The 17,457-nt window shown below is 39.4% G+C and overlaps 1 protein-coding gene and 1 pseudogene across 1 annotated transcript in view; both read left to right on the top strand.

Annotated features, from left to right (window-relative positions):
• The window catches only part of Tm4sf1 (transmembrane 4 L six family member 1), a 9,172-nt gene extending 1,811 nt beyond the window's left edge, over positions 1-7,361 (top strand). Inside the window, exons 2-6 of the mRNA XM_055596835.1 lie at positions 35-115; positions 240-385; positions 2,523-2,703; positions 4,263-5,500; positions 6,864-7,361. Of these exons, the coding sequence (XP_055452810.1) occupies positions 35-115; positions 240-385; positions 2,523-2,703; positions 4,263-4,277 (423 nt within the window). The 3' untranslated portion in view covers positions 4,278-5,500; positions 6,864-7,361. The remainder of the gene's footprint in view (positions 1-34; positions 116-239; positions 386-2,522; positions 2,704-4,262; positions 5,501-6,863) is intronic.
• A 1,066-nt stretch (positions 7,362-8,427) lies between these two features.
• Positions 8,428-10,156, top strand: LOC129668677 (proliferating cell nuclear antigen-like; annotated as a pseudogene).
• The last annotated feature ends 7,301 nt before the right edge of the window (positions 10,157-17,457 follow it).

Genomic DNA, 17,457 nt, shown 5'->3' with positions numbered 1-17,457 from the left:
GGCGGTGACTTGATTCTGCTTGTCTTCTGATCAGATGCTCCTGCCAGCTTTTGTGTTCATTGGGCTGGAGGAAGATGACTGCTGCGGCTGTGAAAACTATGGCAAGCGATGCACAGTAAGTCTGTGTGTGTGTGTGTGTGTGTGTGTGTGTGTGTGTGTGTGTGTGTGCTGTATGCTGGTGGGAGTGCTTCTTTCCTGACACAGGACTCTGCTTTACTTCTTGCTTTTTCTTTCCATAGATGCTTTCGTCTGTACTGGCTGCTCTCATTGGAATTGCGGGATCTGGCTACTGTGTCATTGTGGCAGCGCTGGGTTTGGCAGAAGGACCAAAGTGTAGTGATTCCCAGGGTGTGTGGAACTACACCTTTGCCAGCACTGAGGGACAGTACGTAATTGTTCTTTTCCTAGCAACACATCCTTAGCCACCGCACCTAAAACTAAGTCATCTCTCTAGTCATCCACCCGGTATTTCCTTACTCCAAATCACGCAGTATGTAAGAACGGAAGGTAATCATCAGCCTGGGAAAGTTCTAACTACTCTTGAATATAGTCACTGATTTTGTTTCTCACGATGGGCCTACATGGATACTCCCATAATCGTTTCTCCTTTACAATTGAGAAAAAGAGGCAGGAAAAGGTGAAGTGACTCATCCAACATCTCGTTGCTAGAAAGCGTTAGCGAATCTCTGAATCCAGGCTGTGTGTCTCACAGAGTTTAAGATCTGCTAGTGTGTGCTTTAAAATTGATGTGCAGATCAAATGCAACACACATTACTTGTTTACAAGGAAGAATTATAGTACCCTTATATATTCAAAATCCATAACAAATAAAAATGCCCCCAACCTATTTCTGTGCATTTTGGCTCAGGTGTAACACGCCCTTGATTTAAGTTACCAGAAAACACAGGAAAAGTCTTATCCATTCTTATCACTGTTTTGTGTTGGTAGTTTCTCTCTTTTTTTTTTTTTTTTAAAATCAGTTATGACAAAGAAACAGAATCAGAAAAGCTGGTGGGAACTTGTATATGGGTAATGAATAAGTTTTGTCTTGGTTATTAGGGCTGGAGTGGTGGTGGTATGTCTTGTTTTAATCAAGTTGAATCTCTTATTGACTCACTCAGTTAGATGTCTGGTTTCAAGCCGGGGAAGTAAGAAGTGATAGGAATTGTACCGCCAGGCCTCTTTGTGGGGTTAAGCCACCCTTCGATGTTCCCACACGATTGAGTCCTACTTCACGGAGACTCCAAATACCCTGTGGGGTAGCAAGTACTGACATTCTAGAAAAGTAATCCAATGCATCTCTCTCCCTCCCCCCCCCTCTCTCTCTAAATCTACATCTATATCTATACACACACATATATGAAGAACATCGACATACTTACAAAATTTCTCATTTTGTGTAATTTGAAGTCACATATAATCATGGCATGGCCTGATGGTTTCCAACAAGGACAGTTCACACTGTCATTTAGCATTCTGTGCTTTTTAACATGCACCATGTTCCGGATACTGTGCTGCTGCCTGTTTAAGAATAGGCCCTGCCTCCATGGCGCTGAGCCCTGCTGAGTGGGTGTATAACAGGCCTTCTCTCTGGAAGATGGTTTTTGTTGGTAGCCTTTCTCTCTGCTTCCCTAATCGGCATACTCAGCATTGATGCCCTCCATTCTTGCTCTTCTGTTAGAGACCATGTTCTTGAAGGATAGGACCAGCTCCAGCTCATATTTGAACTCACACAGCAGCTCAGTAATTTTAGCCAAACAACTGAATGAAAGGTGTTCTTCATTGCTTCAGAGCTGTGAGCTTAGCACCACTAAAGAGGCTGACCTTAAATCCTTGTACTTTCTATTACAAATTAGCTTTTTGCTTAGAAATTTTTTTTAAATGTCAACAATTTCATTTGAAAATAAAAGCCTCTTGAGTTCTAACTTGGGAGAATTTGGATAATTTTCAAAGATGAAGGTATTTGGTATCTTGATAAAGTGATCTAAATTAATATCTTAAAATTTAACACAAGGTAAAATATTTTTTAAATAAATATTTGCTCAATATTGTTCTCAGACAATAATTAAGCAATGACAAAACTGGGTAACAGAACAGGAATATTCTTTATAAATTTACTACCCTCCAACATGAATTGTTCTCATTTTTCTATATCTGCTTTTAGTTTACATCCATATGATGCATGACTTGGTTTTAAACATGATGCAAATATACCTTTGTCTCTTTGTTTTCACAAGAAGTTGTATGTCTTTTAAAGAATGTAAAAATCTCTAATGTGAGACATTTTAACCACCAGATTTTAGATTAGTGTCAAAATTTTGTTTCAGTTTTATATCAATCACTGCAATAATACTTGGCTAAAGCTCCCCGTTTGTCAGAATAGCATGTTGTACAAGAATGTAGCACACAATATTGTGGTCATTCATTTCTGTGTTTCTGGGTAAACACTTCTAAAGGAAATAAGTAAGTTATGAGATGTCTTAAACTATGACCATGTGACTGAATTTCTCTTTTATCCACAGGTACCTTCTGGATTCCTCTACATGGTCCAAGTGCTATGAGCCCAAGCATATTGTGGAGTGGAATGTAACACTGTTTTCTATCCTCTTGGTCCTGGGTGGAACTGAATTCATCTTGTGTCTCACTCAAGTAATAAATGGAGTGCTTGGAGGCATATGTGGCTACTGCTGCTCTCACCAACAGGTGAGAACCTATGTGACCAGCACTTTGTCTTTGTGGATAGGCATTTCTTACCTTCAGTTTGGGCTTCAGTACTGAGTTTCCCAGACTGAATCTTGGTTTGTAGCTGGCTCTGTGGGCACAGGAACACTTGCCTGTAGACACAGTACCTCTTTGACATCAAATTCCCTGTATATTTCACTTATCGCTATGAGTGTCCAGGATGCTTGCCTTCATGTTCCTAAGTACACATGAATAGTAACCAACATTGACTCCATTGGATGTAATGCTAAACTCTTCACTGACATGCCTGACTCAAGCATCAAACAAGATGGTTCAGATCACTTAGTCAGGAGATAACAAATTTAAATTCTTTACTTATTTTATGCCCAAGCCCTTCCTCTTAATCTATCTGCTCTACTCCCATCCTGTTGGAATCTCTGTAATTCTTTCCTAATAAGGAGTAACAAAAAAGCCTTACTCTTATGCAGTAAGCATAGAGTGCAGTGATTAGTCTTTGAAAATCCCCCTGAAAGAAACTTTCTATGTGAAAGAAAACCAGGAAACTCTTATTTCCTGTGGATATGACTTAGGAGTGAAATATTCACTTGTTTGTAACAGAGAAAGTTATTTTTAATATTATCTTTTGGTTTTATGAAAGCTATTCTTCCCAAAAACATATATTATTGAACAGATGGGAAGTTAAAACCTGGCCCATTTTGGGAAGTTTGTGGTTTTATGATATATCTAGCTCTACCTATCAGACAAGTTCACAAGATTAAGAATTTCTTTGAGATCCTGCCAAATTTCCAAGAAAACAGCCATATGAGAAAATTTCAGCATGGCTTTTTTTTTTTTTTTTTTTTTTTTTTTTGTGCAACTGAGGGGAAGGAGGACAGAATAGAATCTTTGAGACTGATTCCTAAATGTAAACCCAAGCTCACCCTTGACAGTCATATGAAGCAGAGAATAAACTTAGCTGCTGCTGGACTTTGCTTTTAGGGCACAAGCCCAAGGGGTCAGTGACAAAATTGGCTCTGTATTTTGGGAGGAGAGATAACTTTCTGAGTTAGAGGCAATCACATGAACTGTCATCGGAGTCACTGTAGAAAGAGCTCCTCCCTAACATTTAGAAAGATCTATTACCTTTGTGTACAAGACAAACGATACCCTCAGAGGACAGGGTGTTTAGTGCAGGAGAGTTGACTCCTAACTTGGTAGCATTTGATTTGAAAGGTTTCCCACAGTAAACCCACACCAGTGGGAAATTCCCATGACATTATTTTAAGTTATTCCTCCAGAGTAGGGCCCTATACAGACACAACAAGCTAATTCTGTGTCAGTGTCCCGAAGTTTCCATGAGCACTTTCTATAACTTTTCCTGGCCAAGACAGTGGGTCTGTCTTGTTTAGGAAACATTTTTGTGAGCCTTGTCTGATCTGTAATCCATGTGGTTGGCTAGGTTTGATAAAAATCGATGTCATTCTATGTTATGTTTGCTTTGAATGGGAATGTAAGGTGCACAAATGTCATTGTATATTGACACGGATAATAACCTAATGCAAATTTCATTTTCTTTACAGAGATATGACTGCTAAATGAACACAAGACAGGACCACACGCTTCCTTTATTTCCCTGTAATTTGTATATTTTTCTTGTGTTACAAAACTTTGCACTGTTGTATCATAGTCCACACATTCTGCTTTTATAAAGAAATGTGCTGACAGTCATATGACGTCAGTGTTTACATTTATAAAGAAAACTTTGTTTTAAAGAATGAAGCAGCAAACTGCACTCATTCTGAAGGTGTTTTACAGACTGAATGACTGTTCTCAGAGTAGCTGAAATGAACTCTTCAATGTTTAAGATAAAAATCACATCAACTACTGTGCATATGTGTGTCTTTTTTAAATAAACGATCTCCAATTTCCATTTTATGACCAAGAAGGACCAAACCCTCCCCCCCCAAAGATGTATTTTACTGTTTATTTGATGTTTCCCATTTGTAGGTATACAAATCTCTAGGAGGACCCTGAAGCAAGAGAAAAGCACTTGCCTGGATTTGGAAATCTCATTGAGAAAATGTGAACCCAAGTATATAAAGGGAAATATGTAAAGCTGCCAGTAGCTGTGAACACTACTAGATGCTCAAGTGTTCTACCACGTAGAAAGCTTTTTGCCCTTCAGAGACTAAGATTGTGTATGTAAAGAGTAAGGTCAGGATGGTTGGATGAGAAGAAAAATGAGTTGATTGCCATGGTGGGAAAGTGGCAGAGGTAGGGCAGGGGCAGGCTGCCCACAGGGGAATGTTTCCCAAACTTGCTTGTTGAGCATACAATGAAGTATTCTCTACCATTCAGCTGTGGTTTGGGTTTTACATCTGAAATGCCACCCTCTTCAGTCAGGTAATTTATGGGAGTCTGGTAGAGAGGACCTCTTCCTAACCCTTAGAAAGATCTATTACCTTTTGTGGAAGACAAAGCCTGCATTTTCAGAGCACAGGCCTTTAGCTCCGGGGAGCTGGTTAATAGGATTTGGCTTTAAAGATTACCCACAGTGAATACACCCCAGTAGAACATGTCAGTGGCATTGTCCACAGCTCCTGATTTTCCCTCCCTGTCTGTGCTCTACAGGTTGGGTGGCATCTATGCCACAGGCTTGCTTTCTTCTGGGTCCTCTCTCCTGCTTCCCCTGCCTTATCCCCTCTTCTACTTTTTTTTTCTATCAACAGATTAACCATGGCTATGCTATCCCTTGAGGCTATCAAGCCAGCTAGTTAGTTTTCTTTTCTGCTGAGTGCTCCAATCATCAAACTCCTAGGTAAGGTTGAATGACTTTCTCTTTTAGTGCATGAGTAACTTTTTTTTTTTTTTTTTTTTTTGGTTTGGTTTCATCTTGTTCTGGTTTTGTTTTGATATAGAAGACCCCTTTAGCTCACTGTTTGGCAGAAGCTTAGAGGAAGACAAAACTATTTATTTGTTCACGATTTCAGAGATTTCAGTGTGGGGTCATGAGCTTCACTGGTCATGGGCCTGTGGTAAAGCAGAACACCGTAGCGGTAGGAGGACACTGACTACTTCATGGTAGATAGGCTAAGGAAGGGACTGGGGACCAGATAGAACCCTCAAATGCACATTCTCCAACACCCTACTTTGTCCAATGAGAACCTATTTCCAAAGTTTCCACTATTTCCTAAAACCATCCAGGGATCAACAGTTGGACACATTCAGATCATAACTGGGGTCTAATACAGAGGGCTTGTCTTGGCTGCCCATTGTCCTGGGCAACAGACAGAGAGTGAATAAAGAGTTTTACTTGCTGACAGGTATACTCCTTTGGGCAAGGTGCCTGCTGTGGTGCCTGACCCAAAGTTCTAAAATCCTTGTGCTACGATCACTCTGGCAGTCTTACGAAACCTGAACACTTTTTCTCATAATACCTATAAGCACATAAAATAAAATATGCCGACATAAGAAGTAAATCAATATATTGGAATACTTTACCAAAGAAATTTAGAATGGGGCTACAGAGATGGTTCAGTGGTTAAGAGCACTGATTGCTATTCCAGAGGTCCTAGTTTTGAGTCCCAGCTCCCACATTGCAGCTCCACTTCAGTTCCAGTGGATCTGACACCCATTTCTTGCTCCACAGGTGTGGCCCACATGGGGTACACAGACATACATGGAAGCAAAACATTCATTCACATAAATGAAAGCTTTTAAAATTATAAATTAAAATTATATGGTAATTGTCTTGGTATCCTACTTTGTCGCTTCACAGAGGGGTATATGTTCTAGCCACAGTCTAATAAGTAATTTACTGTACTGTTGAAACAAGATACAATACTGAGAATTTTGAGGTACCAAAAGCAATTCAGAGTGATATGAAAACATATACAACTGCTCTAGATAAAAATGTGATGTTAGTTTCAATATTACTTTGGTTTATTGCATGTAGTTATAATGAAAGGAAATATAGTCAACAATTTTGGTTAAAGGTTGGTACAAAGTATTGTTACTATTGCTGTTCCACTGAAGTTTGTTCTCGTCCCCCAAATATCTACCCATGGGCCTATCAATAACTCTTGGGCACTGGAGTTAAAGTGCCTGCCCCAACCTGAGACCCACTCCATGAGAGAGAACCAACCCATGACACTATTGATGACTCTCTATTGTGTTTGCAGACGGGAGCCTTTCATGGCTGTCCTCTGAGAGGCTTTGCCCAGCAATGGAACGAAACAGAAACCAAGATTCAAAGCCAAAAACTGGACGGAGAATTGGGAGCTTTATAGAAGAGTTTGGGGGCGGGGTAGAGGAAAGAGGATAGAATGACCCGGACCAGACAGGAGCCCCGCAAGAAGATCAGCAGACCCAGCTAACCTGGGGGCCCAGAGGGGCTTGAGGAGACTGAAGCACCAACCAAGGACCGGGCATGGACTAGACCTAGGCTCTCTACACACATATACCCAATGGGCAGCTTAGCCTTTGCGTGGGTCCACAGAAAGAGCATGGAGGCTGTCTCTGATATGGTCTTTGTTGCATGCCTTTCGATCACTTCATCCCTGTGTGGCTGCCTTGCCGGGACACTGTGAAAGAGGAGGTGCACAGTACTGATGAGACCAGATGTGCAGGGGCAGATTTATGGGGAGGGGCAGAGAGAGGGGATAGAGGGATGAGGGAGGGACCGGGAGGAGAAGAGGGAGGGGGCTACAATTGAGATGTAAAGTGAATAACTAAATTTAAAAAAATAAAAAATATTTCTGAAGCCCTAAAAAAAAATCTTTGCAATAGAAAATTTAAAAAGAATCTTATAAGAGAAAGATTGAAAACTGTCTGTGTGTAACCCAATGAAGGAAAAGGGTCTGAATATATGTAATATATTTCTTATCGGGGGTGATGGTGCAGACACATATATCAGCACACCAGCAAAGTAAAGGGTTTTCCTACTCTTTTATGGATGGCATGCGGGCTAACTTGGGATTTGTAGCTTCAGTAGAGAAAAGAATTTCAGGACTAGCCAGTGTAAAGAAGAACTAGTGACTTTATTAAAGAAATTTTAATCTAAACTTTAAGCTGGAGGGATAGAAGAAAGAACCACTGAGAAAGAGAAACATACCCTAATGTCACAGTGGGCTTCTCAAGAGAGAGTGTCAGAAAGTATGGGTCTGGGCTTCCCAAGGATGCATAGGGATTGTCAGGGTTAGTCAGACATACCATTTCCGTGGCTCTCAACTTACATCTTAAAATCTTGCTAAGAAACTTTCTTTTTCTCTCTTTTTACAAGAGAGTTATAGGCCGTACCCAGAGACACCAGGGATGGAATTGTGACTTAACACAGTAACAACCAGCAGCCCCTAGAGTCCCACAAGAGATTTAGCATGTTTCCTTTCTCTGTAGATTGCTTTCTGATGAGATTCTTAGAAAACTGCAGGTTTATAGATGGAAAGGGAAAAGGGCCTAAGGCAGTTATCATCTTATTAGGATTTCTATTGCTGTGAAGAGATGCCATGACCACAACAACTTTTATGAAGGATGTTAAAAAACATAAAAAGGAAACAAAAAGAAGTGTTTACTTGGGCTTCTGAATCTTGGATTTATGAATTTAGAGGAATAGAGTCCATGATGGTGGAGTAAGGGCTTGGTGGCCGGGATGCCTGAAAGCTTACATCTTGATCAGCAAGCAGGCAGCAGAGAGAGGGCACACTGTGGATGGCTTCTGAAACCTCCAGTGACACACTTCCCTCAACAATGGCACTCTTCCTCATCCTTCCTAAACAGCAACCAATTGGGGGACCAAGTATTCAAAAACCCAAGATTTATAGGGGACATTTCGGTACTGTACCTTTTCTTTATTTTCCTACTCCTCTTTTTATCTCTCCCCTTAATATCATTCTCTGACCCAGACTCTTCTGTTCTTTTAAGTCATAGGTCCTTTTGTCCTCATCTCTCTGTTCTCCAGAACTTTCTTGGTCTCCTTTAAGTTTAAACTTGACTCACATTTACAACCACTTACACACATATTACAAGCTAGGATCTGCAAGTGAGACAAAGCATGTAATTTTTATCTTCCTGAGTTTGCGTCACTTCACTTTCAAGATCTACCCATTTTCCCACAAATTTCATAAATTCATCTTTCTTTATAACTGAGTAAAATCCCATGCTATATATGCATATATATGTAGTATGTATAATATATGTAGTTTAGATAATATATATATATGTATATATACTATAGTAATAAAATATATAGCATTATTACTATATTACTATAGTATTACTACAGTATATATATGTATATATACTTCATTTTCTTTATCCATGAAAATCCATGTCTATCATCATCTACTAGTAGACATCTAGAATGGTTCCATTTCCTTCTTCTTGTCAATACTTAGAACAGCAATGAACATGGCTGAGTAAATACATTTGCAATGGAATACAGAATTCTCTGAGTATACACCTAGAAGCTGTACAGAAGAGGCACATGACGGTTCTATCTTTTAATTTTTGAGTGACTTCCATCCTGATTTCTATACTGGCTGTAGCGGTTCCTATCTCCCCATTGTATCACATTCTCGCTAGCATTCATTGTCTGTTTATTTGGTGACAGTCACTCCAAAAGGTTTCTTGACTGAGTTCTACTCTGCTGGTTTTGTTTCAATTCCCACAAGCCCTAAGCTGGCCGCATCTCAGTTCTTATGATGGTTTCTAGCCCATCAGTGTAACTCTCCCAAAATGTTCAAGTATGCCTGGTAGTAGGCTCTATCCTGAACAAGATGATGGAGGCACTCAAGGACTTGATTAATGAGGCCAGATGAGATTCCACCTTAATTGTGGACCTGCAGGGCACAGTCCCTTCTCAAGTATCTTTGCTTTACCTCACCCGGGGCTCTAAATTCAGCCAGGCTGTTGGCCGAGCTTCACCACCTAGAACAGAGTATTAAAATGTGCCAGCACAAAGGCCTCATTACATTAAGGGCCCAAAACATCACAGATACCTTGATGCTAGTATTTGAACCACCAACTCAAGAAAATGTTTCAGACTAAAATGCTGTTAATGGATTTAGATGTTGAACAATTTGGGATCCAGGAGCACAGCTCTGTAGTAAAGATGCTTTATGGTGACCTGCACACACATGCTGAAGCCTTGGTAACCCTGGAGATGCTGTTGTAATATTCTGTGCAAAGGATGGGGTAAAGTTTTCTAAAACTGAAGACACGAAGTTGTCACAAACAAGCAATGTTGATAAAGAGGTGGAAGTTATTACCATGGAGGTGAAGGAGACAGTTCAGCTATCTTTTGAATTGAGGTACCTGTCTGTGTTTTTGTTTTTGTTTTTTTTTTTAACAAAAGACAGTCCATCGTCTTGTACAGTAACAGTATGTCTGCTGATGTGATCCTTGTTGTCAAATACAAAGCGTAGCTGACATGGGATATTTAAGTTATGGTCTGTCTCTCAAGTTCAGTGATGAGTGATCTTTGGCATTGACAGACTCTGAGAAAATGGAGCTTCTGAGGTGGCAGCCTGCTCTGAAATCTTTTACATCTCCAAGCGTGACCTGAGCATAGGTGCAGGTATCATCTTAAGTAACCTATTTAATTTGCATACCTTGGTGTCTAGGGATGTGAGCATTTAAAAAAATACTTCTTGGATATTTGAGGGGTTTTTTTTTGTTTTGTTTTTTGTTTTGTTTTTTTCCTTTTAAAAGTGCCTGTTGGTTTGATCAATCCACTTGTTATTTTGGTTTTAACTATGTATAGTTAGATTAGTTAAGAATACACATACACACACACACATATACTTGCTAGAAAGTTTCCTTTTAGAATTTTGCTGACTCCCAGTGTTTTTGGATGTTGTATTTTAGTTTTTGTCTTAAGCTTTTTGTAAATTTCCACCTTGGTTTATCATCAGATCCATTGATTATTCAGGAATGTATCATTGAATTTCCTCATTACAGAGTTTCTAGTGGTTAGCACGGGGCTACATGTGGGTAGAAGCAGCTGTGTACACAGAGACAGGAGGTATGTGCAGACTGAACTCCTGCTCAGTTTTAATGTGAACCTAAAGCAGAAAAACAAAACAAAACAAAACAAGTTTCTACTTCATCCAAGCAATTGCCAAGGCTGAGAATTATTATTTCTGTAGAGTGTCACCCTTCAACCATGATTCTTGGATTCAGATGACATCACCAATTGATCATCACTCAGTGGGTGTCATGGGTGTCAGATCACAATCATTAATTAAAATCACCAAGGCATTTCAAAGATATTTGGGCTGATCAATACTGATCAATACAAACAATGCTCTTTGTGGTAGAGTTTCTTCAGGACTTCCCTACATACCAGGAGTTCAACAAACTCTTTGGATGATTCTAGTTAACAGAATAATGGCCAACATGTGTGTTTCAGAATTCTTGAAACACACATGTCAAATTCTCCAGTCTCCTACATGTGGCAAATGCCATGAGTCTTTCCCAGTACTCTTGTCCAATGGTTTAGCATCCTTTTCTATTCATTTTGCTTGCCAGGCTCTGGTCATAAACCAGGGCCACCACAGAGTCTACTTTGGTATCACTCTACCTCCAAATCAGTCCATCTTGTTAGATCTGACCCCCCTCCACACACACACACACACACACACACACACACACACACACACACACACCTCATTTCGGCCACCACCATCAGGACTTGACATTTTTATAGGACAGCTCTTCAAGGCATCCACGTTGGGAAAGCTGTTGGGGTTTCAGGGTGCTGCTATGAGTTCATTCGCATCATGCTTACAGTCTTCATACCTCAGGAACTTTCTGCAAACATTAACTCATTCGTTTGAAAATGTGTCATCTTATGAGGACTCATGAGCTAGTGCTTACAAAACTCTTAGTGTTCTCACGATGGAAGACATTGTGCCATACACACGGGTCACATTTAGAGGCTTCTGAGAACTGGGAGGAGTTGACTGCTTTTTAAAAATGGCTTTGCTATGACTTTCCAATCAGGCCAAGGGCCAGGCTAGGCCAGGCTGCTGATCTTTCAAAGAGGGGCAGGGAGTGGGACAAGCAGTGAGGAGGTGACACACGTATATCTCCAGCCTCTGTTTTCTCACGGCATCAAACTTCTCTTTCCTTGTTTGTCCACGGGAATGGGAATGTCTGGGTGAGATAATGTGTGTAAGGAGTGGACCAAAAGTTTACAATGCTATGCTAAGAAGCTGAGCACTGCCTCTGGCTGATTTTGAAACCCGTGTATGTGGTACATTTATACTGGAAAAAAAAAAAAAAAAGGAAAGTGTCAAAACTCTAGAAAATGTCTGAGCCAGAAACCTCGCACTGTGCTAACCAGACTCCACTGGGATCTGAAGCCTCATGTCCTCTTGGCCGAAGTTCAGCCAATGACCCCATCTTTGTGCTTTCTTTTGCCCTTTCTGCTTCCTTCTGCCACCCCTCCATGCCCAGGTCCAGCACTTCCGAGTCTGACCCAAGTTCTGCCTTGCACACCGACCCTCCAGGCCCAAGCCCAGCTGAGAAGCAGCTTCTGTGTTGTCTCTTGGTGCGTCTGTCACTCTCAGACATCAAATGACAGTAGTGCCTTTAGACTTCTGGGGCTCTAAAACTGAGAAAAATAAATTCCAATCATTTATGAATTAAACTGCCTGTAGTGTTTTGTTACAGCTGTAAAATGGGCTGAGATTACAAGACTAATTCACCATGGCCCCAGGGTTAGTGTATTTTGACAGTCCAAGATGAGCACAATCTAATGGGTAAAAAGACGGGCCATTATGATTTGCAAACCCCCAGGATTCGATGGGATGCCAGGGTATAAACCCCAAATAAAAGGCAAAAAGGGAATAGAGGCAAAGCAGTACAAGGGAGTTATAAGTAGCCTTCATGAGAACCACACACATGATGGAGAAACATGAGAAATATAGAACAGAGCAGAGAGGTCCTGTGACCAGTGTCATTTAAAGCTACTGGTCCCCCATCAAAGGCGTTCTGTAGTGGAATAAAAACACCCCGGAAGATACCAAGGGGCCTGCATTCACACACTCCTTTCCAGTTTCCTTCCTACCTATCTAGGCTGTTTTTGGCCATCCAATAAGGCAGTTTTCCCAGAAGTAAGGATTCAAAATTTTATCACTAAGAGCCCCGAATATTGAAGGAAGCTGCTGTTTTCCATGAAGGGCCTGGAAATCTGATGACTGTTCTCTCTGAAGAAAGAGCAGCATTTTTTTTTTTTAAGTGAAATAAACGGGCTTTCGACAGTGACACCATGTGGCCGACAGAAGTAAAGTCAGCAATGGGTTGGATGGTCCCTCCGGTTGGGCTGAGGGCACAAGTTTGAACAACTTGAGATGGGGTGCTTTTAGAGAAACTTGCCTTCCTGTTACTGAAGTGACTCGGCATGACAGCAGGGTTTTTCAATTTTGTATCCAAAACTCTTGGATGAGTTCACATTGCTTATATGCATTCTAAGGTAAACTTTATAGGTTGACTTTGGTTAACATTTTTAAAACCTGATAACTAAATCATACTGATTTTCAAAAATTTGCTTGACTCTCTGACTTTTGCTCAATGCTACAGAGCATAAGCTTGGCTGCATTTCTTCTATCACTGCATGTATGACGATTCTTTTTTGTTTTTGTTTTAAATATGAAAGAGTAGGAGAATCCACAACTGAAATATGAAATAAAACTATCTAGTGGTCATAACATCTCTGGTACGTTTCAGATCAAATACCTATAATTTTTGATAACCATTTGACTAAAATTTTATCATCTATAGATTTGTAATTTGTCTGTTTTGCCTAAGTGTACTTACACACATGAGGGCCTGGTACTTGCAGAGATCAGCAGAGGTTTCTGATTCCCTGGAATTGGAGTTAGGGGTGCTTGTGAGCCATCATGGGGGTGCTGAGACTCAAACTTGTATCTTCTACAAGTGCAACAAGTTCTCTTAACAAGTGTGTCTGAGCCATTTTTCCAGACCCACCATTTAGTGTTCAAAGAATTTCTTAGGAAAAGTCATTTATGTCTCTTATCATGAACTTTTTTCTCTTTTTTTTTAAATTTTACTTATTCAGGTTTTTTATGTCTATGAGCTCTCTGTCTTCATGCACATCAGAAGGAGGAATCAGATCCCATTCCAGATGGTTGTGGGCCATTGTATGGGTGCTGGGAATTGAACTCAGAACCTCGGGAAGAGCAGCCAATGCTCTTAACCAATGGGTCTCTCCAGCCCCATTCATCATGAGCATCTAATTGATAAAATGTTTAGCTTATTCTCAGTTTGCAGTCTCAATTTCTTGAAGCGTTTATTAATACATGGGAATATGAGTGTAAACATCAGTCAAATTTATGTTGTTTATGCGGCTCAGAATAGGAGCCCTTTGGGCTGGAGAGATGTTAAGAGCACTGGAGAGCAGTTAAGAGCACTGTCTGCTCTTCGAGAGGTCATAAGATCAATTCCCAGCAACCACATGGTGGCTCACAATTATCTATAAAGTGATCTGATGCCCTCTTCTGACATACAGACGTACATGTAGATAGGACATTCATATACATAAAAAAGAACAGGAGCCCTACTGGGTGTCAGGGACTCAGGGCACGTCTGTGTCTACAGTCTATAGAGCAGAAAACATCTTCTTTTCTCAGATGTCTACTCAGCCAGGAGGAATCACAGTGCACTCAGAAGAGAGACTAGGATGAAGGTCTGAGCCAGCTTCAGTTGCCTTTGCTGATATTGAAGGCATGAAGGCATAAACAAGTGACATCATGTGGCCTGTTAAATCAGTAACTTACATGGGTGGATGAGGTGCTCAGAGGTTAGGTCTGTCAGGTTTTGGAGTTAATACGACCTAGTTTTTAAGTCCAATTTCACCACCTGGACTTAGCAGCTGTGTGACCTTGGCCTCTCACCCTAAGTCCTCAGCTTTGTCACCTGTGAGCCGGGAAAAACATCTATCCCCAACGAGGTTTAAGTTAGAAAACACTGGAAAACTGCAGTGCTACAGTTCTGCAAATTAATAGACATTATAAAAACGACAATGAAACAAAAATCCTAATACTGATTAGATTATTGGTGAATCTCATCATCTCCAAATCAAAAATGGAAGCTGGACAGCTGTGCTGGCTTGCGTAAGATCAAACGAGAGGAAAAACATAATTAACAAAATTAGAGATAAGAAAGACATGACAACACATGCCAATAAACTTCAAAAAATCATCACGAAATATCTTTAAAACTTCTATTTCCCCAAATCTAAGAGAAATAGATAAATTCCAGACCATAACAAATGAGACTGAAGCAGCGATTTTTTTTAAAAGTCTCTTTTAGTCCAGATATTTGATTTAAGAAAAGTTAAATCCTAGATGACTGCATTGGTAAATTCCATCAGATCGTTAAAGAACTAATAGCAATGCATCTCAAACAATTTCAAACAAAAAGTGAAGGAATGCTACAAAACTTTTAATGAAGACAGCATTACCCCACCTCAAAATGAAATAATGGAAAAGTATAGAATAATCTCTCTGATGAACATAGAAAAAATTCTCAATAACATATTTTCAAATCATTTTTAAAACACATCAAAAACATCATTTACCTTGATCATGTTGGTATCATTATTGAAGTACCAAAAAAAAAATCAGTAGCTGTTCTATATAGAAATAACATACATGCTAAAAAAAAAAATCAGAAAACAATTCCACTTATAGTTACCAAGAGAAGAAACAAACTTTGAAATAACCAAACTTAACTTAACTTAACCAAAAAGTGAATGATCTTTACAATGCAAACTTAAGACTTGAAATAAACTGAAGATGCTAAAAGAGAAAGGTCTCCATATTCATGGGCTGGAAGAATTGAAAATGGCTACCAAAAGTAATGTATAGATTCAATGGAATCTATGAATGAATCAAACTTCCAGGGACATTCTCCACAGAAATTAAAAAAAAAAGATCTTTAAAAAAATTAATACAAAATACCTTGGATAGGCAAAGCAGTCCTAATGTGGGAGCAGGAGAGGGAAACATTATTATGGTGGAAATGTGAGCATACCTGGTTTCAAGTTACATTACAAAGCCATAGTAATAAATACAGCGATGCAACAGATACTTAGATACATACAGCAATGGAACAGAATATAGAACCCAGACATAAGTCCAAATAGCAACAGTTGTCTGATTTTTTTTTAATTTTTATTTTTTAATATTAATTACAGTTTCTTCATTTTGTATCCCAGCTGTAGCCCCCTCCCTCATTCCCTCCCAATCCAATTTTCCTCCCTCTTCTCCTCCCTGCCCCTCTCTAAGTCCACTGATAGGGGAGGTCTCCTCCCCTTCCCTCTGACCCTAGCTTATCAGGTCTCATCAGGACTGGCTGCAATGTCCTCCTCTGTGGCTGAGCAAGGCTGCTTCACCCTTGGGGCAGGGGGGAGAAGGGGGAAAGGTCAAAGATACCACCACTGAGTTCATGTCAGAGACAGTCCCTGTTCCCCTTGATTTTTTTTTTTTTTTTTTACAAAATGCCAAACATGTACATGGGTAGCCAAATATAGAATAATGAAACTAGATTCTCATCTCTCCCTTTGCATGAAAATCAAAGACCTTAATGTATAGAAAATGATAGAAGAAAATGTTAATTTTCTGAATAGGACTCCATTGGCTTAGGAAATAACACCAACAATTGGTCAAATGTAATTTTGTAGACTTAAAATCCTCTGTACCACAAAGGAAATATTTAACTGAATGAAGAGAAGAGCCTAAACAATCAGAATTTCTTTGTTGGCTATATCTCTCTCAAGGATTATTACATAGAGAGAGATCATTCAAATACCAAATAAAAAGAAAGCAAATAATTCAATCAATGAATAAGCTAATAAAATGAGTAGACAACTTTTTCATTAAGTACAAATGGCCAATAAATATGAGGAAGTATTTAACATCACTAGTAATAAAGTTCCAATTACACTACCTTGAGATTTTTATTGCAGTCACAACAGTCATTAAGAAAACAAATAATAGCCAGGTGCATGCTTTCCCCCACACACTCTGGATGCATAGGCAGAGGATCTCTGTGATTCCAAGGCCATCATCGTCTGCACAGCAAGTCATAGGCCAGTTTTGTTTTGTTTTTTGGGTTTTTGTTTTGTTTTGGAATCTAAATTTTCAAAACATTCCCTAATAATCCTCTGGTTTTCAGTGGAACCTGTTGTAATCTGGGATCTAGAAGATACATACAAATTCCTAGACACATATGGCCTATCAAAATTGAGAACAAGAGAAAATAAATAGTTTAAACAGATCCCGAGAAGCAGTGGCATTGATGCAGTAATAAATGAGAAGATCAAACACAGAGAAGCCCAAGGTTCAACAGATTCATTGCCAAGTTTCTCCTTCCTCCTCCTTCTTATTTTATAAAACCATTTCAGAGTAAGGTGTACTTATATATATATAAGTAATATATATTGTGTAACATATATAATGTGTATAAGGTGTAATATATATATATATATATACTGCATATATATGTAATATATATATTACATAGCTATTTATTATGTATATAATTTCTTGGTTATTATAACTTCTCATTACATCATTAATGCACCCAAATAAATAATCTTTCTGATAGTAACCAATGCTCTCTAGATCCATAATTTTGCAATTGTCCTTCAAATACATTTTACTACTGTTTTCAAACTCAGATTCAACCAAGCTTCATGCACTGTATTTATTCTCCCAGTTAATACTTAACTCAGTTTCCTAAGCTACTTCT

Source organism: Psammomys obesus, unplaced genomic scaffold (assembly GCF_907164565.1).
Source record: "Psammomys obesus unplaced genomic scaffold, mPsaObe1.curated_primary_1811, whole genome shotgun sequence".
NCBI lineage: Eukaryota > Metazoa > Chordata > Mammalia > Rodentia > Muridae > Psammomys > Psammomys obesus.
Note: the sequence above shows the minus strand (reverse complement) of the source record. Positions and strands in the feature narration are given on the sequence as shown.